This window comes from Triticum dicoccoides, chromosome 2B, assembly GCF_002162155.2.
Source record: "Triticum dicoccoides isolate Atlit2015 ecotype Zavitan chromosome 2B, WEW_v2.0, whole genome shotgun sequence".
NCBI classification, from domain to species: Eukaryota; Viridiplantae; Streptophyta; class Magnoliopsida; order Poales; family Poaceae; genus Triticum; species Triticum dicoccoides.
This window is the reverse complement of record NC_041383.1, coordinates 556,738,371-556,755,863: the sequence shown is the minus strand read 5'-3', so window position 1 is coordinate 556,755,863 and position 17,493 is coordinate 556,738,371. Positions and strand designations below refer to the sequence as shown.

The 17,493-nt window shown below is 47.1% G+C and overlaps 1 protein-coding gene across 1 annotated transcript; it reads left to right on the top strand.

Annotated features, from left to right (window-relative positions):
- Positions 1–10,779: 10,779 nt before the first annotated feature.
- On the top strand, positions 10,780–12,498 carry LOC119364820 (NAC domain-containing protein 73-like). Its single transcript, XM_037630364.1, has 3 exons — positions 10,780–11,071; positions 11,251–11,431; positions 11,896–12,498. Exons 1-3 carry the CDS (start codon positions 10,988–10,990, stop codon positions 12,273–12,275), a joined length of 645 nt encoding a protein of 214 aa, XP_037486261.1. The 5' UTR covers positions 10,780–10,987; the 3' UTR covers positions 12,276–12,498.
- Positions 12,499–17,493: the final 4,995 nt, after the last annotated feature.

Below are 17,493 nucleotides of genomic sequence, written 5' to 3'. Positions count from 1 at the left end.
AGGAGGAGGGCCGACATGATTTAAATGAGTAGATGGAATCGGTTCTCCATAAGTTGGAGGTTCCACATGGGCATAGATGCCGGTGCCATTTCTACCACTAGTAGAAGGACCCTTTTCACTGTTAGCTTCCCCCTTGTCGGAGGTAGCATCCGTCACCTTGTTAGTGGGATCATCCACTTTCATCGGTGAGGTAGATAGTTTAAGTCCTTCTAGGAACTTAGTAAACATGCTTTCAACCTCGGTCGTCATGGAGGTTTTCAATGTGTCCAAAGCCACATTGAATTCCTCACGAGAGACCGAGGTTCCCCCATCGGCTGTAGACGAGATAGGTTTCACACCGCAGTGCTCCTCCACACCGTCTGTGGTGTCAACCATACTCTTCGGATGGCAAAGTCCTTAATAAAGAGACGAGGCTCTGATACCAATTGAAAGGATCGATACAGTTGACTAGAGGGGGGGTGAATAGGCAACTAACACTTTTTATACTTTTCTTTACCAAATTAAACTTTGTATCAAAGTAGGTTGTCTAGATATGCAACTAGGTGAGCAACCTATATGATGCAACAACAACTAGCACACAAGCAAGCAAGGGATACAACACAAATAAGCTAGCACAAGTAAAGGCACGAGGTAACCAAGAGTGGAGCCGGTGAAGACGAGGATGTGTTACCGAAGTTCCTTCCTTTTGAGGGGAAGTACGTCCCCGTTAGAGCGGTGTGGAGGCACAATGCTCCCCAAGAAGCCACTAGGGCCACCATAATCTCCTCACGTCCTCACACAATGCGAGATGCCGTGATTCCACTATTGGTGCCCTTGAAGGCGGCGACCGAACCTTTACTAACAAGGTTGGGGCAATCTCCACAACTTAATTGGAGGCTCCCAATGACACCACGAAGCTTCACCACAATGGACTATGGCTCCGCGGTGACCTCAACCGTCTAGGGTGCTCAAACACCCAAGAGTAACAAGATCCGCTACGGGTTAGGGGGAATCAAATTTCTCTTGGTGGAAGTGTAGATCTGGGCCTTCTCAAACACTCCCGAGAAAATCAACAAGTTTGATTGGCTAGGGAGAGAGATCGGGCGAAAATGGAGCTTGGAGCAACAATGAAGCTTTTGGGGGAAGAGGTAGGTCAACTTTGGGGAATAAGACCCCTTTATATAGTGGGGGGAACAATCCAACCATTACCCCCCCCCCCCACAAGCAGCCCCGTAGAGAGCGGTACTACCGCTTGGATGGGCGGTACTACCGCTGCGCCAGCGGTACTACCGCGCCACCCAGTGGTACTACCGCTCACAAGAGGGGAGCAGGGTCCTGGCCCCAGAGCGGTACTACCGCGGAGGTACGGGCGGTACTACCGCTCGGGAGTGGTACTACCGCCACTACTGTCGTGACAAGTACCGCAGAACCCGACACGGGAAAGCGGGGGCTCGAGTCGAGGCGGTAGTGGCCCGGAGCCTCAGCGGTACTATGGCAGAAACCAGTAAGCGGTACTACCACTATGGAGCGGTACTACCGCTTGCTGTCTTCGGCCGTACTACCGCTGTGGCCCGTGGTACTACTGCTGGGCCCAGACAAATAGAGTAGAGAGAGGAATGAGAACTCCATTGAAGCGGGAAGGAACAGTGGGTGCAATAAGTATGTGTACGTGTTGATTCCACCCAAGCCATACCAAAGCGGATCCCCTCTTGATAGTACGGTGACTCCTATGCAACTAGTCCACCAATAGAGAAACGAAGGAGCTGCACCGTCTTGAAAAAGCACGGAGGGGAGGGAATCGTCTCGTGCCAAAGGATGAATCTCTGAAAAACTCAACGCACACGATTAGTCCGCAAAAGCATTGTCATCAATCACCAAAACACCTTGGGGATAAATATGCCCTTACAGATACGATTAGCAACAGTTGCTTACCGAGTGATCTTGTCTTCTAGTGGTGATGCAAAATCTCACTAGTTGACATGTTGATCTTGGATCTTGAATCACTAAGTATCAACCAAGGGATGTTGATTTTAGTGGGAGTAATGATCTTATTAAAATGTTTAATATGAATTACTCTTCATGATTACGTGTCTTAGTGTTTTGCATATTTTTGTTGTAGATAAATGGCACCACCTGCTCAAGTTACCCCTTTTGCGTTGAAATCAATCCTGGAAAAAGATAAATTGAATGGAACAAACTTTACCACCTAGTATAGAAACCTGAGAATTGTTCTTAGGCATGAGAAAAAGGAACAAGTTCTAGAGAATCCGCTTCCAGAGGAACCTGCCGATAATGCTAATGCCACAACCAGAAATGCCTACCAGAAACTTGTTGATGAATCAAACGAGATCAGCTGTCTCATGCTAGCTTCTATGGAACCTGATCTGCAGCAGTTCGAAAAAAATTGAGGCTTTCAATATGATTGAGAACCTCAAGAGCATGTTTCAAATGCAGGCTAGGACCGAAAGGTTCAACGTCTGGCGATCCTTAATGGATTGTAAGATGAAAGAGGGTGATCCATTGAGCCCACATGTGATCAAGATGATCGGATACATTGAAGCTTTGGATCGATTGGGCTTCCCACTGGGGGACGAGTTGTCCACAAATACAATTCTGGGTTCTCTTCCGGATAGCTATGGGTCATTCATCTTGAACTACCATATGCATGGGATGGAAAAGAAGCTCACTGAATTGCATGGGATGCTCAAAGTGGCACAGCAGGATATCAAGAAAGGTACACATCGTCAAGTGTTGATGGTGCAGAACTCGGCTAAGTTCAAGAAGAGTTGGTCCAAGAAAAAGGCTAAGGCAAAGGGCAAAGAGAAGGAGGCAACTCCAACTGACGCCGTTGCGCCTAAGTCAGGGACAACCTCGGGGAGTATTTGCTTTCATTGCAAGGAACCCGGACACTGGAAAAGGAACTGTAGCAAGTAGCTTGCCGAGAAGGGCAAGAAGACTGGAAGTATGACTTCTTCTTCTGGTACACTTGTTGTATATGTTATAGACATTTATCTTGGTGATGTTTCTAGTAGCTCTTTGGTATATGATACCGGATTGGTTGTTCACATATGCAACTAGATGCAGGGGCTAAGCAGAACTAGGAATGTCACAAGAGGAGAAGTTGACATACGCGTCGGGAATAAAGCAAGAGTTGCTGCATTAGTCATCGACACTATGCAACTTAATTTACCTTCAGGATTTGTAATCAAACTTGATAATTGTTATTATGTTCCTGCTTTGAGTCGAAACATTATTTCTGCCACATGTTTGATGACACAAGGTTATGAATTCAGTATTAAGGACAATGGTTGTTCTATTTACATGAATAATATGTTTCATGGCTTTGCACCCGTTGTGAATGGGTTATTTATCCTAGATCTTAAAGGTGAATCAGTCTATAACATAAATGTCAAGAGGCACAAGCCTAATGAGATAAATCTAACTTACATCTGGCATTGTCGACTAGGACACATTAGTCAAAAGCGCATGAAGAAGCTCCATGATGATGGAATTCCAACTTCGTTTGATTTTGAATCATTCGAGACATGCGAGTCATGCCTACTCGGTAAGATGACTAAGTCTCCTTTTGCAAAGAGTTGCAAGAGGGCATCCGAGCTGTTGGAACTCATACATAGTGATGTATGTGGACCAATGAGCACGACAGCCAGAGGTGGTTTCCAATACTTCATGACTTTTACCGACGAGTTGAGTAGATATAGATATGTCTACTTGTGAGGCACAAGTCAGAAACTTTTGAAAAGTTCAAGGAGTTTCAGAACGAAGTGGAAAATCAACTCGGCGAGAAAATCAAACTTCTATGATCTGATCGTGGCGGTGAGTATATGAGCCAGGAGTTTGACGATCATCTGAAGAGTCGTGGAATAGTCCCACAACTAACTCCCCCGGGTGCGCCATAGAGAAATGGCATGTCAGAATGAAGGAATCGGACTCTGTTATACATGGTCCGATCAATGATGAGTCAGTCAGATTTACCCTTGTCATTTTGGGGATATGCTCTAGAAACTGCAGCTTTCACACTAAACAGGGTACCATCTAAGTCCGTAGATAAGACACCATATGAGATATGGACTGCGAAGAGTCACAGTTTGTCTTTTCTAAAAGTTTGGGGATGTGAAGCATATGTCAAGCAACTCCAGTTGGACAAACTCACACCCAAATTGGACAAGTGCATATTCGTGGGATATCCAAGGGAAACCTTGGGATATTACTTCTACAACCGTGAAGAGGGCAAAGTGTTTGTCGCTCGACATGGAGTTTTCCTTGAGAAAGAGTTTCTCAATAGGAAGTCTAGTGGGAGGACGGTCTGACTCGAAGAAATTTGAGAACCACACGGGGACGTTCCAATAGGTGATTCTGTCACAATGGAATTAGTCAGGGAACCCGTGGTGGAGTCAACGCCGGTTCCATGGAGGTCGGAAAGGTTATGCAATTTGCATGACTACAATGTGTTGTTCTTGGAGAATAACGAGCCGGCCACATATGCGAAAGCAATGGAGAGCCCTGATTCCGAGTTATGGCTTGAGGCCATGAGATCCAAATTAAAGTCCATGGATGACAATCAAGTTTGGAACTTGGTTGATCTGCCAGATGGTGTTCAAGCCATTGAGTGCAAGTGGATCTTTAAGAAGAAAACTGATATGGACGGAAATGTCACAGTCCATAAGGCTCGACTATTCCGGATTACAACACTATAGGCAATGAACCACCACTAACGGCCCATAACGTTAGTTGATAGCCGCTGCTAAAGGTTATCGACAAGTTCAAGGAGTTGACTACGATGAGACTTACTCACCGGTAGCGATGCCTAAATCAATTCGGATCATTCTTGCTATAGTGGCATATTTCGACTATGAGATATGGCAGATGGATGTCAAAACGGCTTTCCTTAATGGAAATTTAACCAAGGATGTGTATATGACACAACCTGAGGGTTTTGTCGATCCAAAGAAGTCTAGCATGGTATGCAAGCTTCAGAGATCCATTTATGGATTAAGGCAAGCATCTCGGAATTGGAACATTCGTTTTAATGAAGCGGTCAAAGAGTTTGGCTTCATCAAGAATGACTGTGATCATTGTGTATTCAAGAAGGTTAGTGGGAGCTCAGTTGCATTTCTGATCTTATATGTGGATGACATATTATTGATTGGAAATGATGTTCAAATGCTTGAATCTGTCAAGGACTCACTGAAAATTAGTTTTTTGATGAAGGACTTGGGAGAAGCAGCTTATATTTTGGGAATAAAGATCTATAGAGATAGATTGATAAGGCTTATTGGATTAAGCCAAAGTGTGTATATTGACAAGGTGTTGAAGCGGTTCAACATGCAAGATGCCAAGAAATGTTTCTTGCCCATGTCACATGGCATTAGTCTTAGCAAAACTCAGAGTCCTTTGACTCCTGATGAGCGAAGACGCATGGATCGGATTATGTATGCTTCGGCTGTTGGGTCCATCATGTATGCTATGGTATGTACTCGTCCTGATGTTAGCTTTGCTCTTAGCATGGTGGGAAGATACCAGGCTGATCCAGGTGAGAGTCACTGGACAGCGGTTAAGAATATCCTTAAGTACTTGAGAAGGACTAAGGATATGTTCCTGGTTTATGGAGGTGAGGATGAGCTCGTTGTAAAGAGTTACACCGATGCTAGTTTCCAAACCGATAGGGATGATAGTTGATCGCAATCTGGGTTTGTGTTCATTCTGAACGGAGGAGCAGTGAGCTGGAGGAGCTCCAAGCAAGATATGGTAACTGATTCTACAACAGAGGCCGAGTACATTGCGGCTTCTGAAGCTGCAAAAGAAGGTGTTTGGGTGAAGAATTTCATTTCTGATCTTGGTGTGGTTGAGGGCGCATCTAAGCCATTGGACCTCTATTGTGATAATAGTGGTGCCATTGCGCAAGTCAAGGAACCACGGAACCATCATAAAACCCAACACATACTCATGCGTTTTAACCTTATTCGCGACATTGTCAAAAGAGATGATGTAAACATATGCAAGGTGCACACAGATGCAAATGTTGCTGATCCATTGACGAAGCCTCTCCCACGGCCGAAGCATGAGGCGCACATGAGCTCCATGGGCATACGATGCCTAAATGATTGACTCTAGTGCAAGTGGGAGACTATTGGAGATATGCCCTAGAGGCAATCATGTGATGATGATATTTCCATATGTATTCATGAGTCCTATGTATCAATAAGTATGTGACTTGTTTGTGGAACTATGTATTGTATGATGATTGTTCTAATGGTCCCTAGTTGATAAGGTTATGCGGACACATATCCTTGACTAGTATACAACTCGGTTGATGACTATGTTTCACAGGTCATGTGCATGGAGATGCTAAACCGATAGTATGGGCTCAGGGATGGAAATCACCGAGTTGGACATACCCACTTTGAGACACAACCGAGATATAGTCATCTGTTAGTCTCAAGTACAATGTCTATGTCATGTCCTAGACCTGAGGTCCTCGCATGTTCTCGGGATGAGGATCGACTCACTTAGGGTCTACCAAACACTACTCCATAACTGGGTAGTTATAAAGGTAGCTTTTTGGTGAGTCGTGAAACATGCCACGAGACATGGTTGACCAAGATGGGATTTGCCCCTTCTATTTGGAGAGATATTCTCTGGGCCCTCTCAAGTGATCAGATTCAGAAAGCATGGCCATGCGACTTGGGTTAAGAGTTAACCTAGTTCGAGAATCTGTATCACGGTTTCGAGAAGAGAGGTCGAGCTATCACAAGGGTGACAAGTACTCGCCTTGAGCTCGACAACAAATATCGTCAGGCAAAAGGAATGATGCATATGACACATTGTCAAGGTTCGTCAAATGACTTTACGCACACATGGGAGTTGGCACGTTCCACTAGGAGCCGCTACCAACTATTGACTCTGGTCGTGTCCATGTGTACGTGAACCTATAGGGTCGCACACTTAAGGGGATGCAGCCCGTGCGGATTGGATCCGAGTGGAAATGGACGCAGACTCCTAGTGGGCTCAAGTGTTGAGCCCACCTCGGAGGTCTATATAAAGGGAAGTGGGCACACCACTTAGGGTTAGTCTTTCCAAACCTCGATAGCCGTCGCCACTCCCCACGCCCATGACGTGCGACCGGACCTAGCAGTCTGCCGCCCACCGTTGCACTCCGCACGTGTGGATACCTTGGAGGCATCGCATCTGCGGTGCTTGGGCGAACCGTTCGAGGGAACCATGAGGCACCGTTCGTGGGAGATCACTGTTCACGGGTCTTCGCTGTTCGCGGGAGATCGGTAACAAGAGGAGGAGACGGGCCGAGAGGTCGACTACACGCATCACCAACTCTACTTCCTCTGTGGTGACTGTGCGTCTAGTGGTAAACTCGATCTCGTAATCTATTTCCAGCAGCATGATCTTGGGTGCGCGGTAGAAAATTTTATTTGGCGCTAGCGTAGCATACCGCGTGTTCAAACACATTCCTTGCCATGCCTTCGGGCAAATTTTCCATGTCCAATGCATACAATCAATGCTACCTAGCATGCCAGGCCAACCTCTCCTCTCATTAGATGCCATCAATTTCTTTGTGTCATCCTCGTTGGTGTGCGAAGATACTCAGGACCAAAGACACGGACGATCACTTTTGCAAATCTATGCACGGGCTCAATTGTAGTATCTTCACCAATGCGAAGGTACTCATCGGCATAGTCAGCCAGAACGCCATATGCAATCACCCGCACAGCTGCGGAGATTTTTTGATATGCACTAAATCCCTTTAAGCCCGCAACATTTCTTCTTTGAGTAAAATACCGGCAATTTGCCTCGCAAGCTTGAACAAGTTTCACAAAAATAGATCGACACATTCGGTACCTTATCCGGAAGAGGTGTGGTGGATATGTAGGATTCTCCGCGAAGTAGTCTTGCATCAACATCTCGTTCCTAAGATGACGATTCCGAGGAATGCAAAGACACCCGACGGTCGATCCTCGCCTTCTCTTCCGGTTCTCGTCTTTGTGCTCCTTCACGGCAAGTGCCATGACTAATGTCTACTGCCGAAAGTTCGCAAGCATGGTCTCAACATCTGAGTCGTCCGAATCGGACGAATCGGTGAGCAAGAACTTCTCGCACGGGCTCAAATCCATCTACATGCACACCCGCGCGTCAAGGAACTATAGCGCTCGCTCGCAAAGATCACAAAAATACGCACTAACCGGTGGAGGATGCGGCGGGTGATACCGAGGGGCGACGAGGGGCGGGCTCGGCGGTGGTCGATCCCCGGCGGCGGCAGCGACGAGGGCGCTCTTCTCGCCGGATCCGGGAGTGTCGGTGCAGCGTGACGGCGTTGAAGGATGGTGGGCGGCCCCACTGCGCGTTTCTACCCGCAGATTTGGCGGAATCGCCGGCGGCGGGCGGGCGGAAGCAAAGGCGGTCGGCGGCGGAAGGGGGTGAGAAAATGCGCGCGGGCTTCAATATCCCTCCCACCAACTACTTCTCTATGATGCAGGGCACCGCAACCGCGACGGGGAAACCCGCGTATTCGCGGGTTGGGGCCGAGATTTTGCCGCGCCCCCTAAATTTTTTTGCGGGCCAGGGCGGGATGCGAGGTTTGATCGGACATGTTTTTCCACCCCGACCTGCATTTTGGCAGTTATTTTCCGGGTCGGGGCGGGATGCGGGGTCCGCTAGAGTTGCTCTAAGAGGTGTATATGCTCACGTATTAATGATACTGACAATATTATGAACAGTGCTCCCTGCCCACGACTATGCTCCATCGATGATGGATTCCAGGTCGGTCCTGTACAGTCTTCGTCGTGTGCAGTTTTTCTGGACCGGGAATTTCTCACACATGGTCCGGTTATGCATAACGATGGGAGTCGACTCAAAAAAGAAAAAGAAAAACGATGGCACGAATAAATAAGGTGGCAATCACAATCGTGTTGTTCGACCATAATACTCCCTTCGTTCTTATTTACTTTGTATATTAGGTTTGACTGAAGTCAAATTTTGTAAAGTTCGATCAAGTTTATAGAAAAAATATAAATATTTATCATAAAAATCAAAACGATGTGGAAGTACATTTAATAATGAATTTCATGATATTAATTTGTTATTGTATATGTTAATATTTTTGCTTATAAACTTTGTCAAAGTTTACAAAGCTTAACTTTTACCAAAACTAATATGTGGACTAAATAAAAACGGTGGGAGTATAATATTTTATTTTGTCAACAGATTGCCAGTTTTTAAAATCGCTTCTAAAATGTTCCAAAACATTCTGAATTTTTTATGAATGTTCAAAAGGCATGTGCATACAACTTCTACATAATTCAAAATCCAAATTTGAAATACACGTAGGGCAGCAAAAAAGGAAAAGCTAGGAGTTAAAATGACACTATTCACATTTGGATTTATCATTTTCGTTTACCTATGTGTCTTTCAAATATGGATTTGAAGTTTCTAAGGTTTGTAGACACATGTCTTGTGAACATTCACAAAATAAATCAAGATGTTTTAAAACATCTACCAAACTTGGGAGAACGGAAGCATGTGAAGGGTGGTATCAGCTGATGCTCTTCCAAAACAAAGGGTAGAAATAAGATTTCAGCACCTCCTTAACCTATCCTGATTTTTGTAAATGCCAATTATATTGGATTGTAGGGAGTAATTAGAAAATGGTTCGGTTGAGTGCGTAGAACTTTACGTACAACTTTTAGAGAACACGTTTTGAAATATAAACAATTTTTTTAAACCTGAACCAAATTTTAAAGTGCAAACACTTTTTGAAACATATTTTTTCTGAGACCTGAACAAAATTTTAAAGTGCGAACACTTTTTGTACAATGTAAAAAATGTTTGTGTATTGTAAAAAATGTGTGATAACCTTAACAGAATATACGTGAAATGTGTTTGAAAAAATTGTATGCAAATTTAAAAATGTTGAACCATGTAAAAGAGTGTTCGTGTAGTTATATAAAATGTTTATTTTTCATGAAGAAAATTTAAAACACGTATTTTGAATAATATTATTACCATGTATTCAAAAAAGTTTTGAAAATACTTAATTTAAAAATGTTCATTATGTATTTGAAAATATCAAAAGGTTATCATATATTTAATGTGTGTGTTAAAATGTACACTGGGTACTGAGAAAAATTAGACATGTGTAAAAATGAAAAAAGAAAAAGAAAAACTATGAAAAAACAAATTAGTGCGCGCGTGAGCGACTATGCTACTGGGCCGGCCCAATTCAAGAAATACCGGCGAAGACCTCTCAAGGTTTAAAATAGACCGGGATTAGAGAGTTCAGAGTGCCAAATTCCGGGATTGAGAGTTCGGGTTTTGGTTTAGCTTTCGTCTACAACTTCAAGGTTTATTTTGGACTTGCCGACTGTCTACTACAACAAGTTTTGCCCGGCTCCAGCAAGGGAGGGGTGATAACCACGGCACGCCTTCGGCTCGCTTCAGTACTTGCACTCGTCGCTCGGTGGTCTATAAATCTGATTATAATATTTATTATTTCCGGTGTTCATTGTACTTCCAAGATTGATAATGAATAGTTTGGAAGTTTTCTAAAAGAACACGCAAAACTTTTTTTTGCAGGGTGACTACGTAAAACTTACTATTGCTAAATAAGCCGTAGTAAGTCGTAAGATCAAGGTTAAGACGCAAATCACCCGGCGGCTAAATACAATCATCTAGCCGAGTAGGATCAACATTAGGCAACTAATGTATCCCCGAAAAAAAGGGCAACAACTATTGCCTGTGATTTCCGGCGAGGGCACCAATTTCCCCAGCTCGCACCCATTCGCATTAACTGCTGCTGCACAGTTCATCATGCTGGTACAAATGCCGGTACGAGCCATATCGCTGTTCTCAGTCAGTACTCGGTAGAGACAGATCGGCAAGTAAGAGACACCAGAGGCTTCCCTTGCAAGCGCTTCGCTGAACCTCCTCTAGTCCTCTTCCTCCCAGAACTGCCGCATTAGGTTTCGATCCACTGGTCGCGATGGTCGTTGATCCAGTTCTCAAGGGATTTGACCTCAACATCGCGGCAGTAGATGAGTCAAGCCCTTTGGAAGGAATCGGCCTTGTAAGTATTCGTCAACAGATTTGGATTCTTATCGGGATTTTCTAACCGGCAACGGATTGGATTATTGTTGGGTTTCGGGTTTTCAGATCTGTCGAGTTTGTTGGGGTAGTAGATTCGGACCTAAAGCTATGATATCTTTCCACCACGCACCTTATATAATGGAATTAACCTGCGTGTAGGGCCTGTATGCGACTGAGTTCATCCACAAGTACCTCAGATTCAATCCCACGGACCAGGAGCTGATGGAGTGGCTCGAGGCCAAGGTGAGGGATGGAGGCGCGAGATCTGACCCTCTGATTGATAAATTCATACCCACCATAGAGGTCGAGTACGGCTACCCCCATCCTCAGCAACTTCCAGGTGAGAAATACCCATCGACACCAAAGTACATCCTTCTAATCTCGAGCTCAAATTCTCCCTTGTTCCTCTATGTTCATGAGAGAGAGAATGGGATGGTGGGTTAAGTGGGTTCCCAATGGGATAATAGAGATAGCCCACTTAATCTTTTACCTTCCAATGGGATCCCACTAAGGCAAATTAAATGGGATGGGCTTGCTAGTCCCATTTAGCCCCAGTTCCACCTGCAGCCTGAGTTGGGCCGCTGTATGTTGGCTCCAATCCAAACAGACCTACTAGTGGAAGGCGGAGCAATTCAGTAACAAATCTGCAATTCTACTTGTCCGATTTAATTAGGCCGTAAAATCCTTAAGTATACCTTGGTGCGTCTAGCATCCGCCAAGCTATAGAGCACTGACATTTCACGCACAGGTGCGGCCGAACTCAAACTGACTGTTAATTACTTGGTCTGATCATCGATCTAGCAGGTGTGACGATGGACGGCACGATCAAGCATTTTTTCTGCCGTCCGAGGGCGTTCGAGAGTGGACGGAGGAAACATCGGAAGATAAAGGCGGAGCGCAACGATCGTACCGCATGGCACAAGACCGGCAAAAGCATGGCATTGAAGGCCAACGGCCGGCTGACGGGCTGGAAGAACATCCTGGTGCTCTACACCAACAGCAGGAAGACCAACTGGGTGATGCACGAGTATCGCCTCAGCGACGTCGAGGACGAGGAAGACGGGGAGCTGGTCATGTGCAAAATCTTCTACCAGACGGGGGAGCCCAAGAGAAGAAGTGTGTTGAGGACCCAAGAGAACAAGTGCCCCATGTGTGGGTGTGGGTGTGGTGGCATGGACGTTTAGCCGTCCCAAAAGAACCCCCCAAAAAACTAAAACTTACCGTCTAAAAGAAACTTGTCGCACTTGAACTAAAAGTTGCCATCCCTGCCATAGTTATGGGCCCGTCTTTTGGTAGCACGAAAGAACGCGGATCTTCTCGACAACTTGTGTCCACGATGTTGTGCTTGTAGTTCTTAAAACCTTGCAGCTCTTCTCTCGTAATGACATGACTACCATTTTGTCAGAAGTTTGACCACATTTATATTATTTTGCACTAACTTTAAATGTCAATAGATTGAAATTCAAATTTAGGCTAGTCACTTATCGTTTGTTGTGCATGAAAGCTGACTTCAAATGTCATCTTATGCAACCCCTCAAACGTGCTAGAGCCTTCTAGAGTTAATATAGCTTGGGTTTTTTTTTGAGCAATTAATTTAGCTTAGATGGGAAGTTGCAGCTTGTAAGACAATAGGCTTTGGGGGGAACCGGCACAACCCTCTAGGGGTGGCCTATCACATATATATATAATGAGGTGGTATACAACGTTACAATATACACATGTAAATACAGTCTAACACCCTCCCTCAATCTTAGCCACTTTCTAATGAATCTAGAAGGGTAAGATTGCGCCTGCAAGTCTCAAACTGTGGCAAATGCAATGGCTTGGTGAAGATGTCAGCAAGTTGATCCTTGGAAGAAATAAACTTGATCTGTAGTTGCTTTTGAGAGACACGTTCACGCACAAAGTGATAGTCAACTTCAATGTGTTTCGTTCGGGCATGGAATACCGGATTTGCAGAAAGGTATGTAGCACCGATGTTATCACACCAAAGAACAGGAGGCTGTGATTGGGGTATACTTAACTCCTGAAGCAAGGACTGTACCCAGATGATCTCTGATGTGGCATTGGCCACAGCCTTATACTCAGCCTCAGTACTGCTACGCGAGACAGTAGCCTGTTTCCGAGCACTCCGGGCAATCAGGTTAGAGCCAAAGAAGACAGCATAACCCCCCGTGGATCGCCTGTCATCCGGATTGCCAGCCCAGTCTACATCAGAATATGCTGAAAGACAACCAGAGTCAGACGGCCGAATATGCAAACCATGAGCCACCGTGAAACGAATATAGCGCAAAATCCGCTTAACAGCAGACCAATGAGTGTCACGGGGTGACTGCAGATACTGGCAGACTCGGTTAACAGCATAGGAAATGTCTGGTCGCGTGATCGTCAAGTACTGGAGCCCACCAACAATACTCATGTACTCTGTCGCATCAGAAGAAGAAAGAAGCACACCATCAACAGCATTGAGCTTATCAGTGGTAGACATGGGTGTAGTCGTCGGTTTGCACTTAAGCATCCCAGCTCGCTGCAACAAATCCAGAGAGTACTTCTTCTGCGTCATAACAAGGCCAGCAGCACGAGAAGTAACCTCCACACCAAGAAAGTAATGAAGCTTCCCAAGGTCCTTAACCGCAAAATCAGCACCAAGTGAGCGAACAAGTGCAGTAGCAGCCGACTGAGAGGAGCTGACCAAAATGATATCATCTACATAGACCAACAAGTACATAGTAACCTCAGGCCTTTGAAGAAGAAACAATGAGGAGTCAGCAGTTGATGATGCAAAACCATGAGCACGAAGAGCCATTGCAAGACGAGCATGCCAAGCACGAGGAGCCTGCTTCAGACCATAAATTGCCTTGGACAGACGACAGAGATGATCAGGGCGATCCGGATCAGAGAAACCCGGAGGCTGGCGCATGTAAACCTCCTCCGCCAAGACACCATGAAGAAAAGCATTTTGAACATCAAGCTGACGAAGAAACCAACCTCGAGTAACAGCCAGAGAAAGAAGAAGTCTGATGGTAGTAGGCTTGACCACTGGACTGAAGGTGTCTTCATAGTCAAGTCCAAAACGCTGTCGAAAACCACGAGCAACCAGACGAGCCTTATAGCGCTCAATGGACCCATCAGAATGCCTCTTCACTTTGAAAACCCATTTGGAATCAATGACATTTACCCGTGATTGTGGAGGAACAAGAGTCCATGTCTGATTGCGAAGAAGCGCTTGATACTCCTGCTCCATGGCCTCTCTCCAATGAGGAATGCGCATATCAGCTTGATACGTGCGTGGCTCAGAGGATGGATCTGCGAGAGCAGCAGACATGCACGCCGCTAACCAAGCAACTGTGCCATCGTGACATTGCTTAGGCTGAAAAATGCCACTCCGACTGCGCATATGTGGACGTAGAGCAGCAGCAGGAGCCGGCGGAGGCGAAGGTGACGGAGACGTGACGGTCGCCGGAGATGCAGGAATCACCTCAGGCGAGCTCGGGACAGACGACTCCGGGCTGCATGGCGAAGACTGGCCCGACGACAGGGGCTCAGAGGCCATGGGCGAACCGAGAGTGGGCGAGGCCAGCTCCGGTGACACCGGCCCAGACGGCCTTGGCGAGGCGAGAGCAGGCGAGGCCGGCCCTGGTGAGAAGGGCCCAGACACCCTAGGCGAGGCAGGGGCGGGCGAGGCCAGGCCTGGTGATGACTGCCCCGACGCCCTGGGCGAGACGGGGACCGAGGAGGCCGGCCCAGTCGGCGGGGCTGCAGGGCGCGACGATGGCGAAGGCAGCCCAGAAGCCAGAGGCGACCGGGCCAGGACGTCGATCGGCCGTGCATGAGCACGGAAACCGAGGCCATGCAGGGGCGCCATGTGCTCCTCATGCACAACAGAAGGTGCCGAGGATGAAGGCGATGGCGACGAAGAGGAAGATGGCACTTCCAGAATCTCCAAACGAGCCCCACGACCAGTGCCTGCACCATGGTTAGGCAACAATAGAGGAGAATATGCAACATCATCAAATTGGTCAGAAGCAACAGAGGATGAATGCATGACAGGTGGCTCGGTAGTGGACACAGGGAGTTTGGCAAAGGGAAAAACATGCTCATCAAACACAACATCCCGAGAGATGTAGACACGATTAGTGGGCACATGAAGACATTTGTATCCTTTATGAAGAGAGCTATAACCAAGAAAAACACACTTCTTGGAACGAAACTCGAGCTTACGCTTGTTATATGGACGGAGATGGGGCCAGCAAGCACACCCAAACACCTTGAGAAAGGTGTAGTCCGGTTGTTCATTAAGGAGAACTTCAATGGGAGTCTTCATATTCAAAACACGAGTGGGAGTACAATTGATGAGAAAACATGCAGTGGTGAAAGCATCACTCCAAAAACGAAACGGAACAGATGCATGGGCCAAAAGAGTCAGACCAGCTTCAACAATGTGACGATGCTTACGTTCTACTGAACCATTCTGCTGATGTGTATGTGGACATGCTAAACGGTGAGTGATCCCAAGCGACTGAAAGAAGGAGTTGAGGTTGCGATACTCGCCACCCCAGTCCGACTGAACATGAACAATTTTGTGCTTGAGAAGGCGTTCAACATGTTTTTGGAACTGAACAAAAATGTCAAACACATCAGATTTACGTTTGATAAGATAAAGCCAGGTAAAGCGGCTGTAAGCATCAACAAAACTGATATAGTAATTATGACCACTAACAGAAGTCTGAGCAGGACCCCATACATCTGAAAACACAAGTTCTAAAGGATGTTTCACCTCACGATTGGACTCCAAAAAAGGAAGTTGATGACTCTTCCCCTGCTGACAAGCATCACACACTGCTACATCTTTATTACTAGACACACTAGGAAGCTCATGACGACGCAAAACATGCCGGACAATAGGTGTGGCCGGGTGACCAAGACGAGCATGCCACTGTGACGGAGATACCCGAACTCCACTGAAGACGCGAGCGACGCCAGGATGCTCCAGACGATAGAGACCTTGGCAGAGCCGCCCACTAAGAAGAATGTCCCTCGTGCCCCGATCCTTAATAAAAAGATCAAAAGGATGAAATTCACAAAGTACATTATTATCACGAGTGAGTTTAGGAACTGAAAGAAGATTACGTGTCACAGATGGAACTCGAAGAACATTGCGAAGTTGAAGACTCCTATTGGCATGTCTAGTGAGAAGTGATGCTTGACCAATATGAGAGATGTGCATACCTGCTCCATTGGCGGTGTGGATCTTGTCGGAGCCATGGTAGGGTTCACGAGTGTGAAGCTTCCCCATCTCACTGGTCAGGTGCTCTGTCGCCCCAGAGTCCATGTACCAGTGGGGATCAATGGAGTAGGACTGAGTGTGTCCCTGTGGCTTCTGCGGCGGCGGACGATCAGCCATGGCGACCTGACGAGCAAAGTTGCGTGTATCCTTCCTGTCATTGCCGAGACCAAGAAAACCCCGCTGGAAGCGCTTGTGACACTTCGAGGCCCAGTGCCCATCGCGACCACAAAGCTGGCACACACGTGGACCGCCAGCCCCTGGTAGCGTCGCAGTAGGAGGAGGGGCCGAGGCGGGTGGTGGTGACTGCCCCGAAGGAGCCCTGGATGAAGCAGAGGAGCGACCACCCTTGGTGGCGGCGTTTGCCGAGAGGGCGCCGTTGCCCCTGGATCGGCGCGTCTCGACTCGTTGCTCAGTAAGCAGGAGGCGTGAAAAGACCTCGTGTGCTGGCATGGGCGTGGAGTTGCCCCTCTCATTGATGATCTCGACTAGGGCGTCATACTCCTCATCAAGACCATTGACAATAAACGAGTTGAACTCGGAGTCGGTGAGGGGCTGTCCAATGGAGGCCAGCGTGTCGGCGAGACTCTTGACTTTGTTGTAGAACTCAGTGGCGGTGGAGTCAAGCTTCTGACACTCCCCAAGTTGGCGACGGAGCCCAGATACACGAGCCTGCGACTGTGCCGCAAACGAACGCTCAAGAATAGCCCATGCCTCGTGGGACGTCTTGGCGAAGACAACAAGCCCAGCAACGGCCGGATGGAGGAGAGATTCGCCTGATCCTGCCCTGTCCAGACACGGTGAGCCGGATTATAGACCGGACCGTGCACGCTGTCAACCAGCGCAGGAGGGCAAGGGAGAGAGCCGTCGACATAGCCAAGCAGATAGTGACTCCCAAGAAGCGGAAGAACCTGCGCGCGCCAGAAGATGTAATTGTCCGACGACAACTTGATGGTGATGAGATGACCGAAGTGAAACGGCGGCGGCGGCTGCGATCCCATCGAGGAGACTGGCTGAGGTGAGACCACCGTGGAGACAGTCAGAGGGGCAGCCGGCGCGGTGACAGAGGGCGCGATGGCCGCGGTTGACGCCGCGAAGCCTGCCAGCGCGACGTCCTC